A 19417-nucleotide genomic window follows, 5' to 3' on the forward strand; every position below is an offset into this window, starting at 1 on the left:
GGCTTTCGATATACAGCCTGTGCTGAGGCTGTTCCTTGGTTTGATTCACGATTTTGAGCATTCCTTACAGTGTATTGAGTATATTGTCTGTTTGGGAGAGATTAGGCTTAAATCGTTGATGTTTTCCTTAGATCGTGTTTTGGTTCGCATGATTGTTGCATTTCTGTGGATGTCGATTGTGTTTGGGTTGGTGTTGTGCATTACACTAGGTGTTGAGATTATTTTTCGATCGGGTAAACTGAGTCCGAACAGTAGTTTTCGTAATAAAACATTCTTTAAGTTCTTTGGTTAAATTTGTTATGTTTCTTATATATATATGGTTTATTGATCTTGAATGTGTAACAACACTAATAAATATATTTTTATCTTTTTTTTTTTTTTTTTTTTCTCTTGATTTGTATTACATTTTGATACACTACCAGAAATAAACAAGAATGCCGCAGAATGATTCGTAGGAGAATTAATAGGAAGCCGCAACAATTTTAATGAATTGGTGCGGAAATGTTGCAGAATTCATTCCACACCGGATCTCTTGTGGGTGATAATATAAAAATAAATTAAAGTTGATGTACGACTTATATATATGAAAAGTTATACTCCGTTCGTTAAGTTAGAAAGTATACATATTTTTATTTTAGAACGTCCAATTATAAAGTAAACATATTATAAAATAGTTCACTATTTTCCACAAATATCCCACTTTTTCTACAAATACCTTTATTTTACATCACATCATTACTTTTACACCAAAAAACAAGAGTAAAAATGTCATTACATTACTTTTAACTATTCACTATAATTAAAATATTATTACTTTTTAAAAATCACGCCAAAAATAAATATTTATTTTCTACGTGGACATAGGGAGTATAAAAATAGGAATATATATTTTTTAGAATAGAAAGTAAACTTTTAACTATCCACTATAATTAAAATACTATTATTTTTTAAAAATTGCGCCAAAAGTAAATATTTATTTTCTACGTGGACAGAGGGAATATAAAATAGGAATATATATTTTTTAGAATAGAAAGTGAACTTTTAACTCTCCACTGTAATTAAAATACTATTATTTTTTAAAAATCGCCGCAAAAGTAAATATTTATTTTCTATGTGGACAGAGGGAGTATAAAATAGGAATATATATTTTTTTTAAATAGAAATTGATGTTTATAATTTAAATAAATTATTGTAAATCAATTGCATTTTCACCGTAGATGCTGTAGAAATAAATAATGGTTAAAGAAGGCCTTAAAGCTGCAAATTTTAGAGTGTTATTATTAATTTTTTAATAATATATTTTTATAAAAATTATATTATTTACCATTCAAATTTATGTTCATTTTAATTTTTGTTTGTCACTTAAAAAATTATATTTATTTAACTATAAAAAATTGTTTCTGATTTACCACCTTTTTAAAACTTTTATCCAATTAAATGGACATAAATATTGGTGTGAGTATTTCATATATTACTTTTATCCCACAATGAATGTCATGATTACTGTAGACACGAGAATTTAGGATAAATATAATTAATAGATAATTAAGAATGTATTAGTAAAAATAATTATTCTATAATATAAATAATTATAAATTAAGATTAAGATAAGTATAATTAAAATTTTTAAAAAATTAAAAAGTTTAAAATGAGATTAAAGTGTGTAATCATTTTCCAAAAAAGGAAAGTGACATGGTATGTGGGACGGACAGAAACGGCAACGTGGACATGGTATGTGGTACGGAGGGACTATAATACTTTCTTCGTTCCACTTCTCATTCCATTTTTCTATTTTCCGTCTGTCTCACCTATTTTGTCACTTTCCTTTTTTTAAAAAAATTATGCACTTTAATCTTATTTATAATTTTTTTAATTTTAATTATACTAATCAATTATCTTAATCTTAATATATAATTATTTTTATTATACAATAATTATTTTTACTAATAGATTTTAAATTATTTACTAATTATACCCCTTCTAAGTTCTAGTGTCTACAGTAAAACGGACAAAATATCCGAGACGAAGGGAGCAGTAATTTAAAAAAATAGACATAAAATTCGAATGTAACGCAACTACTTATTCTAGAAAGATTCATTTTGTCGGATTATAGTTGGCTAGCTGCTGTTGAGAATCTTTTGAAATGATGGATGAGTTTATTTGTTTAATCCGGCTTCTCAATTTAATTGTCCAATTTTATATTGATTCAACAATTTATATATAAAAAAAATATAATTAATAAATAATTAAAAATATATTAATAAGAATAATTATTATATAATACTCCCTCCGTTCCAGAGACTGTGTCTGCTACATTGTAGACACGGTATTTTAGGAGGAGTGTAATTAGTAGATAATTAAGAATGTATTAGTGAAAATAATTATCCTATAATATAAATAATTATAAATTAAGATTAAGATAACTAATTAGTTTAATTAAAATTTAAAAAACAATAAAATTAAAAAAATTAAAATGAGATTAAAATGTGTAATCATTTTCTAAACAATAAAGTGACATAGTATGTGGTACGGACATAAACGGCAATGTGAACATGATAGATGGGACGGAGGGAAGGAGTACAAACTATTATAAATTTAAATTAAAATAATTAATTAATTTAATTGAAATATTAAAAAATATAGTATAAATTATAAAACTTAAAATACTATTAAAATATATAATTATTTTGTATAAAATAAATGAACAAATTACCATATGAAAATAAAAATATAGATAAATTATGTCGGACAAAAAGATTATTGTTTAGATCAAAACTAAAATAATTAATTAATTTAATTAAAACTATAAATTATAAAATAAAAAAATACAATTATAATGATTAATTCTTATTTAAAAAAAAAAGAAAAATGACATAAAATAAATGACAGGTATAAACGATGATCATTGCATAATTTATCGGAACATAACATTATAATAAAATTTAATTTTTAATAAATGTCAAATCAAAACAAGTTTATTGGAAATGTGTTTTTTTTTTTTTTTTTTTTCAAATATTCAATTTTTTTTAGCGAAAATTATATTTAATATTACATAGTTTTTATAAAATAAATCATTCAATTACAATTTTATTTTATAATAATAAAAAATAAAAATATTAAATTAAATCACACGCACACCAACTGTCACAGTGATAATTGTATATTTGAATTGTTTTTAGTAGTATTATTATTTGGCATGGGTTATGACATCAAGACGTGCGCACATATTCATGCCACCTGCACGAGCCCACGCACGTGATCAAAGCCCCTTACCTGACCATTGGGCATTAGATAAAGAGGTTTATTTTGTAAAATGATTTAAATAATTTATATTTATATATATAATTGTATAGATAATATAAAAATAATGAATTATTGTAATATAATATTTACATAATTTTCATAAAAAAAAAAATTATTTATCTTTTTAATAAAAATATACTTCGGGTGTGTTTGTTTGGGGGTTTGGATTTTGGATTGGGATTTGAATAGTAAAAAGTTTGAATTTGAATAGTTGTATGATGTGATATAAATAGGGTTTGATGTGATGTTTTGAATGTAAAATTGATTTTTAGTATAATATAAAAAATGAAAAATAGGTGATTGATTTGATGTTTTTTGGGGGAAAAAATTGGATGAATAGTGAAAATCCTCCAAAATCCTTCAAACAAACACACCCTTCATTCGTCTCAATACAATAGTCTTGTTTACTATTTTTGTTCCTCAAAAAACAATAGTCTCATTTTCATAAATAATCATATCACTATATAACTATCATTACTTTTTCATTATTATTATACAATTGTTACTACTTTTTACACCAATACACTCACCAGGGCAAAAAAATCTTTACTTATATTTTTTATCTACTATCAATATAATATCAATATTCTTTAAATCTCGTATCAAACACAACCCAGACTATAATTCTGAGAGGAGGGAGTATTACTTTTCCCCTCCAAATTTATTATTCAATTTTTTTGAATACATAATTTTTAAAATATTATATGTATATTTACACTAAATGTAAAATTTTTACATAATACAAATCTTATGCAGAGGTATGCATATCTCATCAATTGGGAGCAATTGTTTGTATTTTATTATAGGTTTATTTACCTACCAAGTTTGGATCGACATATATTTTAATGAATATTAATAGAAAATATAATATGTAAATATCCATACAATATATATAATATAAAAATATTAATAATTTAAGACATAATAATATTTTTTTATTATATCGATATAAATCTGTATGCATCAAACTAAAATACTAAATAAACATTCAATTGTGATTTACCACAAATTATTTTTTCCTTTATGTAGTATATTTAAAATATTTGTAATTAAAAATTATTTTTTATTAAAAATAATTAAAATACACCCTAACAGGCCGTTTGATACAGTCATAGGGATGTCAACGGGGTAGGTTCGGGACAGGTTCTGCAGGCCCCGAGACCCGCCCCGCTAAAAAATATTAGGCTCTGAGACTCGTCCCGCCCCGCTTCCACCGGGCCCCAGGATCCGCCCCGGGCCAACCCGGCAAATCCGTTTTTTTTTTAAATATATAATAATAAATATTTTTTAACAATCGAATACTAAAACAAATAGCATTAAAAACACAAAAAAAATCGAAAAATAATCAAATATTGATCCATAAAAATACGATAAATAAATAAATAATAAGTATATTTCTATTATATAAATATACGTATATTAGGTATAATAATTTTAAAAAATTATTTGGAGCAGACCACTAATTGAATTTTATATTTAAAATTATTTAAATAAATAAATAATATATTTTTATTATATAAATGTACATATATATATTAGTTATAATAATTTTAAAAAATACCGGGTTCGGATCTGGGTCCGGGTTGGGGCGGGTTTTTAGTAAAACCCGTAACCCGCCCCGCCCCGGCCGGGTTTAAAAATTTAAATTCACAACCCGCCCCGAACCCGCCCCATTAAGAGCGGGTCCGGGGCGGGTCCGGAGCTAACCCGTCCCATTTGACATCCCTAGATACAGAGAATAAAATTGAGAATGAAATTGCACATAAATGAAATTGAGTAAAGAATTACAATTAATTCTTTTATTTGGTAAAACAAATAATTCAATTGAGAAAATTAAAAAAAATAAATTTGCAACTATATGAATGGATCAAATAAAAATAAATGAATAACCGGATTAAAAAAAAAGTTATAACAAATGAAAATTCATAAAAAATATTTTTGGTAATATTTTTTTTAAAAAAATTATAAATTATATACTATGTTTTTTAATATTATATTTTAGTACAATTTCTTAAAAGATTGTAAAAATTAAATATTTTCATAATAAATTAAAATTGATTTTTATAAAATTGAATAATATAATTTTTAAAAAAATTAAATAGTATAAAAAATAAAAAAATAATAATAAAATATGCAACATCATTTCTCTTCTAAATTTAAATTGATGGGCGGAGCTATGCCTGGACTCGGAAGATCATTTTATGCCCTCACTTCCCATTATTTTTCACATAAATTACAACGGAAAAATGAAGAAAAAATCATTTTTCGCGAACAGAACAGCGTTGCTAGGGGAGGAATAATTGAAAATAATAATAACAATAAATTTAAAAAAAAAAAAAAAGAAAAAATCGGATTAACGTAAGAGTTATTAATATTTTTAATAATACTTATATAATTAAAATTATTTTATATAATTATTTATGGGATGAGATCATCGATCCTCTTTCTTTTGAGGTATCTCCGCACCCCAGCAAGCAAATCATGACTAATACTATTATTTTTATATATTTGTGATTGTTTGTTTTTTATTATAAAAAATTATTTTAAAAATATCAAATTAATATTTATTTATTATATTATATTAAAAAATTTAATTTCAAATTAAAAATATTATATTAATATATATATATATATTCTAAACAATAATTTTAATTCAAATTTTTATTATTTAAAATCTAAGCTCCACAACCAAATTTTTTATATAATTATTTTTAGTTTAAATTATATTATTAGATAATTATTACAAATAAATAATAGAACGTTTAAAATATATAATAAATACAATAAAATTTAATAAATTCACCCTAATATTATTTTTCTTACCTCCGGCTCCCTCGACCCAACAGTTCTAACTCCGCCGCTAAATCAACTATATTATACTCCATTCGTTCACTTAATAAATTTACGTTTATTTTTTGTGTAATTGTATTTAAGATTATAAATATCATTATATTTGTATAATTTCTTATACAAATGTCATTATATTGTATGATAAGACACTAATACAAGTATTATTATTATTTTTCCTTAATTTGTATAACGTTTTGATATAATAATTAATATTTAAAAATAGACATGCAAAAAATCAAATATCAACTCTCAAAGTGGACGGAGATAATATTATATTATTCACCAAAACTTCAATTTTTGCACAATCGTATTGACTATTACAAAATATCATATTTAATCATTTAAAAAAAAAAAAAAAACAACCATGCTCAATGATTTTATCCTTTTTGGTTTGGGTGGTTGTAATGTGAAATTATTTTTTTTAAGTTTTATTTTAAATATATATTTGGTAAGGAGGAATAATATAATTTAAATTTTATGTTTTGAAAATTTTCTTAGGATTTAATCATAAACTTTGAATTTTTACTTTTCAAATTTTGCGTTTTTCGAAAAATATATATATTTTTTTTCAAAAATATTTCATCATACATTATTTTAATATCAAATTCAAACCAAAATTTTTTAAACAACGTCAAAAGAAACATACACTTAGTTTTTGAGAATTATTTGAATAATATGGGGAAACATAATGTTGTTTTAGTAGGGCAATTTTGTTGCTGATATATATTACTCCCTCCGTCTCATAAGTAAAATATCCATGTGCTTTTTGCACGTAATTTTAAAAATATTAGTATTATATTGGGATATAGTAGAAATAAAATAGAAAAGACTAAAATAACCTTATCAGTATGTGTGATATAAATGTAATGACATTTGTAATATATTGTAAGTTGTAAGGGTATTTGTAATATTAGGTAGATAGTACCGTTACTAAAAAAGAAATGAATACTTTGTTATGGACGGACTAAAATAAAAAAATGAATAGTTTATTATGGGACGGAGGGAGTATAAAATAAAATAGTCCATTTATTGACCATTGTGTTAGTATTAACAAAGAAAACCCAATAAATTTTGAAATTTTCATGTCTATTTGTGGTTTTAATTTTTGAGTTTTGATTGATGTTATCCGCAATCGCGGATTCACTATTGTCAAGGTGAGTCACATGACCCCACTTGATTTTTTATGTATATATACTAATTATTTATACAATTTTCATTATATTCAAACATACAAATAGTAAAATTCTATATATAAATTTTTCAGTTTTATAATTATTTAAAGGATATTCTTATTTTAATTTTTTTTAAAACTTAATTAATAATGTAATTATATTAATATCCTTCTGTATCAGAACTTTAATCTACTTTGTTCTTAATTCACTTTATTAGAAATATTACAAACGATAATATAATTAAATATTTTTATCGTAATAAAATGTATAAGGAATAATTGTAATTTATCTCTTTATATTGTAATAATAATTTATTAAATTATAATTGTGCAATTGCTTAAAAAATAAAATAATATATTTTTATTAAAATTATTAAAATAATAAAAAGTTTGGTTTAATACACAAACTACACAAAACCATTGCATAATTAAGAACAAAATCAATCAATTAAGAAAGCTATCATTATGGGCCGCTAATTACATGATTAAGGCCCAATAACTCCCAGCTTTTCTAAAATTTCCCAATTCAGGTCATTAAAAGCCCAACAACCTTAATGCACGTTTTTTTTTTTTTTTTTTTTTTAAGATTTGTATTTGAATTTAGTGTTTAAAAATAGTAAAAAAAAAATTAAATTAATATTGGATAAAATGTTTGAATACAAATTTATTTTTATAAATAATTAATAAAAATTATTATTTAATTTGATAATTATAATAATTAGGTTTTATCACAATGATGGGTGGGGTCAGTGGATAAAGGTTAGTAAAGCGTAAGGAGAATCATCACTCAAAAGCAACGGTTGTCGTTGCGCCACGTGGACGGCCAGATTTTGCTGCGACCGACTCGGCCCACCGCACCAGCCCTTAATTATTCTCTCCTTTCATATTCAATTTCTGCATCTCTGTGTTTCTACAAACCCTAGAATTTACTCTCTACAATTACCACTATTCTCTCCCTCGAATTTTCGCCCGATCCAGACATGGAGATGGAACGCGTCACTGAACTGACTATGGATCGACGGCCGAGGAAAAGACAGCGTTTGGGATGGGATGTTCTTCCTCAAGCACCGAAGGTATTTGTTGTGTTTTATTTTTTCTTTACTTCTTTGATTTTGTCTTGTTTTCTTGTTTTTTTTTTTTTGTAGATCTGATGGAATATTATGATTTTTATTCGATCAGGTATGATAATAATGTATGGATGAGTTTGTTAGGGATATCGCTTTTTTTAGATCCTAGATCTGCTTTTGTTTTTCGTTTCTCGCTGTGATTTTGCCTCAATTTTCTTGTTTTGTTTTGTTTTTGTCTGATCTGATAGTTTGTGGTATATATCGAATCTTACGCTTTGTTGATTATTTTTTTGTATTCGGATTGATATATGGAATATTTATTTTCTGATTAATATCGAAACAATAAACGAAAAGTTAACATAGATCTGATGGATGGCTTGAATAGCAGTCTTTTTAACTTCTTTTCCTATGAATCATGGTATAAAGATTTTGATAATTTTTGCTTGTTGGCTGTTCTTGAAATTGGTCAACAGTTTATCTTTTTTTCTTCTATTTTTAATCAGTCATATTATATGTTTTGTTTTTCTTGTTTGAATTTGAGGACTATTATCTGTTTTTTTCGTGGAGAGAAGGGATATGAAGGAGGTAAACAGAATTAATAATTATTTATATTGAGGACGGTGTGAATGGATCCCTGTGTGTAGGCTCAGCTAGGATTGTTTTCTGCACAAGAGATTGGGAATCTGACAAGCTTTGCATCTCCAAGAGTATTCCCCGACCATCCTAGTTCTCTCTTTGTTAAGGGATTGGCTCAAAATGCTTCTCCACCATGGCGTGAGGATGACAAAGATGGCCATTATATGTTTGAGATTGGAGATAATTTAACTCCCCGCTGTAACTACCTACACCATTTTAGATGCTATTATTTTTATTGATTCAACACTCATATTATGGGTCTTGCTAATTAAATATTACATAAACCCATGGTTTATTTGTCATTTTAAGTCCAAATCCAAATAGGGATTTGGGTTTTGTGCTTGAAAATTTTGAAGTTATTGTGAAGTTTATGATTTGTAATTGGTTAATTTGTATATAATCTTGCTTCATGGTGTGCTAGTTTATTGATTATACCTTTTACCATCATGTTTTTGTACCTCCTACTAATGCATTTTTGTTGATTTGTTGTTTCAGATAAGATCAACAGCAAGATGGGTGAAGGTAAGAACCTTCTTCTACGGGCATTTGTTTTACTGAGTTTGCTTACACTGTATATTTGATGAATTTCTATATTGCATATATTCTATTGCTATATTAATTCAAATCCTTTGCGCAGGCACTTTTGGGCAGGTTTTAGAATGCTGGGATAGAGAGAAAAAGGAAATGGTAGCCATTAAAATTGTTCGCGGTATTAAGAAGTACCGCGAAGCTGCGATGATTGAGGTAGAAGTGCTCCAACAGCTTGGTAGACATGACAAGGGAGGCTCTCGGTAGGTTTCCAATTCAACTTTATAAGATGATTGCCGTTCTTTTTGTTTTTGCAAATAATTGCAGTGGTTGAAAAAGTTTGTTCCTTGCAGTTGTGTTCAAATACGGAACTGGTTTGACTATCGTAACCATATCTGTATTGTAAGTATATAAATTGATTTGGTGGATTAATTTCCCCAACCTAACAAATATCATGGGGTTTAAACCTGTCCGTGGCCTTAAATGGTTTCAACAGGTGTTTGAGAAGCTTGGGCCAAGCTTATATGATTTCCTACGCAAAAACAATTATCGATCATTTCCCATTGATCTTGTCCGTGAGATTGGAAGACAACTGTTGGAATGTGTAGCATGTGTGTAAATAGTTTCTTCTCATCAATTATAACATTTTCTATCGCTAGGATAATGATAACAATAATAACAATAATAATAATATAAGTGGAGGTAAAACTTCTGAGACCAAAATTACCAAATCGAAACCTGTCATCAAATCAATTCGAAACCTAAAGTCTAAGGCTTGTTTTGTTTTCTGTTTGTCTTTTTCCCTCGTATTCTCAGTTATGCATGATTTGCACCTCATCCACACGGACTTGAAGCCCGAAAATATTCTTCTGGTCTCACCAGATTACTTAAAAGTTCCTGATTACAAGGTAGCCTGTATGATCTCCCGATGTTTGTACCGTGCCTGTGAATGTGCCAACATCTAAATGTCACTTTTATGTGTTATCTTTCTATGGTGTTTACGGTTCTGTTCAATTTTCTCAGGTTTCATCAAGGTCTCCCAAGGATTCGTACTACAAGAGGGTACCAAAGTCTAGTGCGATCAAAGTAATAGATTTTGGTAGCACGACCTACGAGAGGAAAGCCCAATCATACATTGTATCCACTCGACATTATCGAGCTCCGGAAGTCATTCTAGGTACATTTACCATTTAATATACAAACTACCTTTCCACCCCTAGCGTCACACGATTTCTCTCTTGATCACTTGTTTGTGCCGCGCAGGCCTTGGATGGAGCTACCCGTGTGATATATGGAGCGTCGGCTGTATTCTTGTCGAGCTTTGCTCGGTATGTTTCTTCATTTATTTATTCTATCTTTAAATGGTGCGCAAGTGAATCGTCAATTACAAAATTAAAAACTATCATCGACAGGGCGAAGCATTGTTCCAAACGCACGAGAATCTCGAGCACCTTGCAATGATGGAGAGAGTGCTCGGCGCGTTACCACATCACATGCTGAAAAAAGCCGAGTAAGCGAAAACAATCGAATCTTCCCATATTGTAGCAACTCGTAAAGCTCTTTTATACAAAATACTGATTTTTCATCAAAATTTTATTTTTATTTTTATTTTTTATTTTTCCAGCCGACAAGCTGAGAAGTATGTAAGAAGGGGCCGGTTAGACTGGCCGCAGGGCCCTACGACTAGGGACAGTATCAAAGCTGTTCAGAAATTGCCGAGGCTGCAAAACATGATAATGCAGCACGTAGACCACTCTGCGGGCGACCTAATTCACCTCTTGCAGGGGCTTCTCAAATATGACCCGGCTGAGAGGATGTCGGCCCGGGATGCCCTCAGACATTCTTTTTTCACTAGGGATCATATAAGGCGCAGCTGAGGATTTGTCGTCGTGTATTTAAGGTAGAAATGACCGTAATCATCTCTTACTCGTCATCTACTCACTTGGTTGTTTGTACATAAATCAATATTATTATATTATTATTATTATTATTGTTATTTGTTAAATGGAGATAAGGTGACGACTTCATCTACCTGCCTGGCATGAATTTGTTCCTTTGCGTAGTTTTTTCGGGAAAAAGTTATTGTGCATGAATGTCAGTCTTTTTTCTTTTCTGAAAGTATAATCAACTAGATTATTTTTGGGGTGCTTAATAATAATAATAATAGTATTAGTAACACACATTTAGATTAAGTATATTTAATTAGTAAGAAATATATTTAGTAAAAATATTTATTATATAATAAAAATAATTATAAATTAAAATTAACAATACAGTGCATTATATTAATAATATAATATATTCAAAATAAATGAGAATAAATATTGACTAAAATTTTCTTGAAAATATAGATTGTAAAACGTACAAAAATTACATTAATATATATATATATATTTATATTAAATTAAATAATTCTTTTAATTAAAAGTTTTTATTATTTATAAACACAAGTTCAAACCCCAAACGTCACGAACCAACAGAGCCGAGTAAAACATTAGCCCTATGCAGCATTTATTGATTTTTCGTATCTATATAATTAACTATGAAGTATTTAATAATTTAAAATATTGCTACATTTAAACACATTTACTTGTTCCTCACATTATACTGTAAAACAGTATTTTGGGAGTAATTTTTAGTAATAATAATAAACTAGAGTATATAATTGCATAATCACTGGATAAGTCAATAATTTGCTATAATATAAAATAAACAAAATATTGATTGTGATTTGAAATTAATTTAAATAAAGTGTTTTTAGATTTGATTTTTTAAAAAAATTAAATTTTTTTATTAAAATATTATTTTGATGTAATATTTTGTTAAAACAAAAAGTATAATTGTATTAGAAATGGTAAAAGTAAATACTATTAATTTTAGTTTTAAATAAACATAATTATCAAAAAATATTTTATTTAGTACCTTCTTTTCAAAAATATAATGCTAATAATTTAGATTTACATTTACATTATTACTCATTTTATTTGGTTGTGTTTCTGTATTTCGAAAATAAAAAAAGTTAAAATCAGTAGTACTATAATTATTTGATACGGACATATAAATTGTTATTTGATACTGAATAAAAAATAAAATTTGATATAATGAAAAAATAGTTTATATGGAATATTTTTATGATAAAAATAAAACTCCTTTAGTCCGTCTAGTCACATTTATCTTCTGTCGTCAATTTATTTAAATATTAAAATATTTTTATAATTTTTTTTTACAAATATCTTTCTATTAATATTATAAAATATTAGTATTTTTAGAATTTTTTTTTAATATTAAATTATCTCAAAGACTGTTATGGTCAGACGAACATAGTATTTTTATAAAAATACATTTATTTTGTGATAAAGAAATTATATCAATAAAAATAGCAATTCTAATTTTAGGTATTTATGTTCAATTTATTTTATTATTTATCAATATTAATGTTGGATTAATGTTTATTTTTAAAGAATCTTTTAGGTAACCGACCTACGCACGCGGCACGTATTGAGGGCACTCCTTCCGTACACACACAATACACACACGTATATATATATATACATTCGATTCCACGACGCGGCAGTCTCCTCCGCCGCGCGGCGCAACCCGACCTAACCATCTCCGGCCTTGCCTCGCCTGCCCTCTGCAATCTCCGAAGACGCACAATCGGAGCTCGGATTTCCGGCTTAGGGTGGGTAATTATATTCCTTCTGAAAATTATGCGAACGGTTTTGTTTTCGGAATTCCATGCATTGTTGCGTGTATTTTCCTCCTTGATTACTTTTTCAAAGTTTCTACGATTTGTCTTCCGTCTGCATTCGGCAATGGTTGAATTGTTTAGTTATCTGTTGTTCTTTTAATTTATTTTATGCTTGTTCTGATGATATATCTAATTTTTGGATTTTCCTTGTTTTATTTTGAGCAACGGTTCGTAGCGGATATTGTTTTGTTTTCTTCGTTTTTGGTTCAGGAGCATTGAGTCGATCTTAATTTCAGTCTACGATAATATATTTCGAGTCTAAATTGATTATCATCTACTATAATTGCGGGATTGCCTCATCTGCACCTGAAGAATAGTAATCATTTGCCGAAGTTTTTCACGGCAAAAAAAGTGATATATTAGGAGGAAAAGGTCTGTGCTATGGTTTTGTTGATGCCTTCTTCTGTGAATATCTTCGAATAATGTATTCCATCAATTCTATTTTGCGTGTATATGTTTCATATTGAGATAGTTTTTGTGTTCTTCATGAAGCATTAGAGCGATCAAAATCATCAGAAACAATTGACCAGTTATATAGCAATCTTTGCCACTTAAAAGTTTATATGTATTGCAGCATCATAGGGCAACATTTTCTATGTTTAAGGCTGATTTTTCCTTCTAGGTTAACTATTCAACTCTATGCTCTTTCAAATGATTTTTTTGTTGGTTGATGTTGACCATTAGCTTAAATTGGAAGATCACTTCACTTTCTATTCAAGAGAAGAGACTTAGTTGAATTATTCGAAAAACAATCCGAGAATATCTATTTCTTTGTTTAGAAAATCCATTTAACAATATGACGATTGGCTGTATAATGCACATTGTGAGCTCTAGAATCATAAACAAATAACGATTGATCACATTTTCACTATCGTTATATTTTTATGTTCGATCCTTTCTTGCCTTGCGTTTGTTTCCATTACTGTGAAGACAATGTGTTCATTACTATATGTATCTTCTTCAATATCTAAAGGTAATAACATCAATAGATTCGACATTCTCGCGCTATCTTCCCTACCTCAGCTGTCAAATGCAATAGAAGATTATCCATAATTGATGAATTGATAATGATCAGTTTTCGAACATTTTAGTATACTCTCTGTTCATCACTCTTTGCTTGTTCTCTGTTTGTTGGAGCTCTGTTTTCGAACATTTTATAGTATACTCTCTGTTCATCAGTCTTTACTCGTTCTCTGTCCGTTGGACCTCTGTTTTTCGAAATTTTACGAATCCGTATGTTTGAATTTTCCAGGATTGCTTTCCTGCATCCCCATGGGTTACGCAAACGGCGTCGTGAATCCACAGAGAAAGCAGCCTCTGGCTTCCATCGGCATTATCTCTGACGTCCAATACGCTGACATTCCAGACGGCTACTCCTTCCTCGGCGTGCCCCGTTACTACAGGCACAGCCTGCTCGTTCTGCAACGAGCCGTGCAGAAATGGAACGACCAGAAACTCAAGTGCGCGATCAACTTTGGCGACATCGTCGACGGATACTGCCCTAAAGACCAATCCCTCACCGTCGTCAAGAAAGTCGTCGGCGAATTCAACCGCTTCAACGGCCCTGTGCACCACATGATCGGCAACCACTGCCTCTACAATCTCCCCCGCGACAAGCTGCTGCCATTGCTGAACATTCCGGGCCGCGACAGCCGTGCCTACTACGACTTCAGCCCCGTTCCCGAGTACCGTTTCGTAGTCCTCGACGGTTACGAAATCAGCGCCATCGGGTGGCCAAAGGATCACCCGAACACGATAAAGGCGATGAACTTTCTCCATGAGAGAAACCCGAATCCTGACAAGAACAATCCGAACGGGCTGGTGGGGCGAGACCGGAGGTTCCTAATGTTCAACGGCGCGGTCGGGAGGGAGCAGATTGAGTGGCTGAATAAAGTTCTTCGTGATGCGACGGATTCGGAGCAGCGAGTCGTCGTCTGCTGCCATCTTCCGTTGGATCCGCAGGCGTCGTCGAACGAGGCGTTGTTGTGGAATCACGGCGAGGTGCTCGACGTGATACATCGATACGGATGTGTTAAGGCTTGTTTGGCCGGACACGATCACAAGGGCGGGTACGCCGTCGATTCCTATGGCGTGCACCATCGTATACTTGAGGCTGCCCTCGAGTGCCCACCCGGCACGGATGCCTTCGGACGGATCGATCTTTTCGACGACCGGCTGGCCCTCGTCGGCACGGGCAGGTTGAAGTCTCAGGAACTTGTGTTCGGTAGGTAGCCTTTGGAGATCTATAGAAATTCATGCAGCTTTACATTGGAATATATATGTGTGTATGTATGGATATGTGAAGAATATGGCTTTTGCTTCTCGTATTGATGGAAGAGAGGCTTGAAGAGTAATATGAATACGAGAATACTCAAGGGTGTGTTCGTATATTCCCACTGTACATTTAATTTCCCTCAAAATCTTGTTAATCCCTTAGAGACTACTTCCTTTTCGTAGTCCACTTCCCTTAATAGCAGTAATAATAATGATAAATAAGATTATTATACTGCGAGGGAGGGAGTATTCTAATATAAAATTAATTTTTAGCATAATATAGAAAAAAAATACAAATTTGCTAGAACTCACTTCATCAAAAAAAAAAAAGAAACAAAATTTATTTTCTAGAAATTAAATTTAAATTTAATTAATAAATATCAAATTAAACATCATTTATTATTATTATTTATAATTTCTTTAACAATATTAAATATTTTCATTCAAACTATCATATCAATTTATCATTTTTTCAATAAAATAATAATTTTTTTTAATATAAAATAAACACAACTTAAAAATTCATACTTCAAAATCTTTCAAAATCTAAATCTAAAAATTCAAACCCCCCCCCCCCCCCCCACCGAACAAACCCACCCCTTTGGAGGACGTGTTGGGTAAATTCTGATTAGCCACTGGCATCACAAGTCAAAGGTTGTTTTGAACTTTTCACACTATTAATTTGAGTAGATATGAAAATATATTTAATTTTGTTTATTTGCTTGAATCTATTGACTTAAAATTTAAGAGTTTATTATTATTATTATTATTACTATTATTATTTTTTATTTTATTTTATTTCATATTTCATATATGTGAAGATATAGAAAGAATTGAATATGTATAAGTCCACAACTCACAGCTGCTTTTCATTAGGCACAAAATTGTTTGAGAGATTTGTTAAAAATTTACTCTTCATCTAAAATTTTCCCCAATTAAACATCTATTTTTTTATTTTCTATATTATTCTAAAAATAAATTTTACGTTAAAAACATCACATCAACACCTATTTATATCGCATCATACAATTTTTCCAATTCAAAATTTTTACTATTCAAATTCCAACTCAAAATCCAAAAACCCAAACAAACACTCCGGCTATTTATATTTTTAATAATCAACTCTCCCTTTTTTTACAAAACCATTCTGACTTATAATTACATAAAATACGAGCATTTTTGTCATTTAAAAACAAGTTTACACCAACTATCAATATAATAATCTTATTTTTTTTGTCCAATTCAAATATTCCTATTATTTTGAAATAGAAGGAATATATATTTTTTTGTGTATATATTGAATAAATGAAATTTATCTATATTGTGTTTGATTATTCTTTTTCTGTCAAAAGAAATAGAAAAATCAATTTTTATTATTTAAAATGATATTTTTTTCTTTAATTTCTCATTACCAAACTAGTTTTCTTCATCTATAATATTTATTTTTTTCAATTTTAATGCCAAGTGCACTTTAAATTGTTTGGAAGTAATTGACATTGCTATGCTACCAACCCCTCGTTCATTATTACCATTGACTTTGGACACGTGGCTAATTTATATAGGTAAATAGTAGTTAGTACTAACACATAATGAAAATTAGGAACCATAGGGTGGGTTTGTTTGGATGGCCATGTGCTATCGAGTCAAAAATTTAATTTATGTAATATTTTAAATAATAAAAAATATTTAATTTTATAAATTTCAAGAAAAAAAAATATTATGATGAATAAATTAGTGTTGGATCTAATTAAACTCTCTCCCAAACAAACAAGCAAACTCTAGCAGTTTATTTTTAAAAATAAATTTTTTTATTAATTTTTTTTATTTTATAATATAAAAAATTATAGAAATTTTGTCCATTTGTTAATTATATTTTAACAATAAAAAAATATTAAATTTTATGTAATTTGGTTGAAACTTTTTCTGAAACATTTAACTCCTTACTGAGAAAGAAGTAATACATATTTGTATTTGTAATAATCTTAGAAATAATTCCAATTAATTCGAACTTTATTTGGATTTCCTCTTCTCTATGTAGAAGAAAGCTAACAACGACAGCAACGAGAACGCCGAGAAGCACGCCGACGCAATCTCCAGAGACACGTGTCGGCCGGACACACCCTCCACGTGAAACAGCCCCGCCGTCTTCGGGCCGTCGGTTGTCTGCCCGTAGGCCACAGCCTCCCCGCCGGAATCGTAGGCGTAAGCCCGTACGAAATACGTGGCGGTGGGGACGTCCTTCTGCACGGCGGCGGTCGCCGTGGAGGCGGCGCCGCCGGCGGAGGAGATGTACGGTCGTCTGGCCACAATCGTGTGCTGACACGTCTTGTCCTTCTCCAAATTGTCGGCCGTCTTCCGCCACGCGCGGTCGCGCTGGCTCACCGGAGCGTAGCACAGCTTCACATCGACGGTTCTGTAGGCGGCGGCGGCGCCGCCGGGGACGGCGGAGCTCAGCCGCCATGTCACCGTGATGTTGTCTTCTCCAGCTTTCAGAACTGCAGCCGCCATAGTTTCGTTACAATTTGCAAGAAGAATCATACGTTGGGATTCTTGTGACAATTTTTAAATTTTTTTATTATTTAAAATTATTAAATTAAATATTTTTTCGTAATTGTATTCAAAATCTTTCATTTGAATTTTAGGGTATGTTTATTTTACTACAAACCCTGATATTTACTATTCGAACTCTGTTTTTTTAAAAATAATGTATTTTTGTCTTTCATAAAATATCTTATTATACATTATTTTAATACTAAATTCAAATCAATTTTTCTCCGAATACATCCAAAGAAAAGGATTTGTTCTCCCATCATTTTTTTTACACAAATTCAAATATATATTTTATTTTTAATAAAATTAAAATTCAACATAATATATTATTTTTTATATTACTAATATAATTTTCTATTCTCTTTATAAAATATAAATTAAATTAAAATACTAAACAAATAAATTAAAAGTTTTGATTGATATTTTTTTATTATTTATAATAAAAAATACAAAAAAAATAATACTATAATGTTTTAAACAATAAAAACAATATTTTTTATAAACAAATAAACAATTAATATAATTTTTAAAAAAAATCATATTTATTATTTATATTATATTAAAAATTAATTTTACATTTAAATAATATTAAATTTTTATAATTATTTAAATTTAAATTTTTAAACAAATATATCAACATATGTTTCTCTGACTCTACTATACGTATATAGATATAGAGATGGGAATTACGTACCTTGTCCGGGGAGAGGGGAGGCGGTGACGACAAAGGCCTCACGGAGAGAGGAGAACGTGGCGGCAGTGGCGGCGCCGGCAAGGCAAGAGAGAATCAGGGCGGCGGCGAGAGAAAAGTCGGAATTTGCCATTGATTTTGAGAGAGAGAGGATCCAATTATTAATTGGAATTAGGAAAGTCAGAGATTGTGGCAGTGAAGACCAAAAACAAGTGGGGAATCTGGATTGAATATATATAGTACTATTTATTTATTGCAATAGAAGAAATTATTGAGCTTTATTTTTTCTATTATTTTTTTTAGATTTTTAAAAAATTAATATATTATATATATTTATTATTTTTATAGTGTTTTGTTCGTCTCTAAATGTCATATTTATTTTTTACGTCATTGTATGTAATATTAAAAATATTTTTATATTTGTATAATTTTTTGTATGAATGTCATTTTATTAGTATTATAATACACTAATTTGAAGTATTTTTGTAATTCTTTTTTAATTTTTACTACATTTTGATATATTAATTAATATTTAAAGATTAATACACAAAAAGTAAATAAGACTTTTAGAGTCGGACAAAGATAATATTGTCTAT

At 29.1% G+C, this 19417-nt stretch overlaps 3 protein-coding genes across 9 annotated transcripts; 2 read left to right on the forward strand and 1 right to left on the reverse strand.

The window, feature by feature from the left end:
• The first annotated feature begins 8207 nt into the window (after positions 1–8207).
• On the forward strand, positions 8208–13150 carry LOC127252865 (serine/threonine-protein kinase AFC2-like). 6 transcript variants are annotated; one of them, XM_051277218.1, is made up of 12 exons: positions 8208–8397; positions 9036–9225; positions 9523–9549; positions 9665–9818; positions 9909–9957; positions 10052–10166; positions 10372–10466; positions 10579–10732; positions 10819–10883; positions 10968–11065; positions 11180–11455; positions 13027–13150. In XM_051277218.1, the coding sequence occupies exons 1-11, from the start codon at positions 8305–8307 to the stop codon at positions 11430–11432; spliced, it is 1293 nt and encodes a 430-aa protein (XP_051133175.1). In that variant the 5' UTR covers positions 8208–8304; the 3' UTR covers positions 11433–11455; positions 13027–13150. The 6 variants fall into 6 exon arrangements, with proteins under 6 accessions (XP_051133175.1, XP_051133174.1, XP_051133173.1 ...); XM_051277217.1 differs by having other exon boundaries at positions 13017–13140; XM_051277216.1 differs by lacking the exon at positions 13027–13150 and having other exon boundaries at positions 11180–11586.
• Positions 13119–15696, forward strand: LOC127252867 (manganese-dependent ADP-ribose/CDP-alcohol diphosphatase-like). Of its 2 annotated transcripts, none has more exons than XM_051277222.1 (2): positions 13119–13237; positions 14559–15696. In XM_051277222.1, exon 2 carries the CDS (start codon positions 14579–14581, stop codon positions 15536–15538), a length of 960 nt encoding a protein of 319 aa, XP_051133179.1. In that variant the 5' UTR covers positions 13119–13237; positions 14559–14578; the 3' UTR covers positions 15539–15696. The 2 variants fall into 2 exon arrangements, with proteins under 2 accessions (XP_051133179.1, XP_051133180.1); XM_051277223.1 differs by having other exon boundaries at positions 13129–13241.
• A 1882-nt stretch (positions 15697–17578) lies between these two features.
• Positions 17579–19113, reverse strand: LOC127252983 (high-affinity nitrate transporter 3.1-like). The gene is made up of 2 exons (XM_051277380.1): positions 18825–19113; positions 17579–18075 (listed from the first exon to the last, which is right to left on the reverse strand). The coding sequence occupies exons 1-2, from the start codon at positions 18952–18954 to the stop codon at positions 17591–17593; spliced, it is 615 nt and encodes a 204-aa protein (XP_051133337.1). The 5' UTR covers positions 18955–19113; the 3' UTR covers positions 17579–17590.
• Between the last annotated feature and the right edge of the window lie 304 nt (positions 19114–19417).

The sequence above is a fragment of the Andrographis paniculata genome, unplaced genomic scaffold, assembly GCF_009805555.1.
Source record: "Andrographis paniculata isolate CXL003 unplaced genomic scaffold, ASM980555v1 Contig49END, whole genome shotgun sequence".
In the NCBI taxonomy this organism is placed as follows: domain Eukaryota; kingdom Viridiplantae; phylum Streptophyta; class Magnoliopsida; order Lamiales; family Acanthaceae; genus Andrographis; species Andrographis paniculata.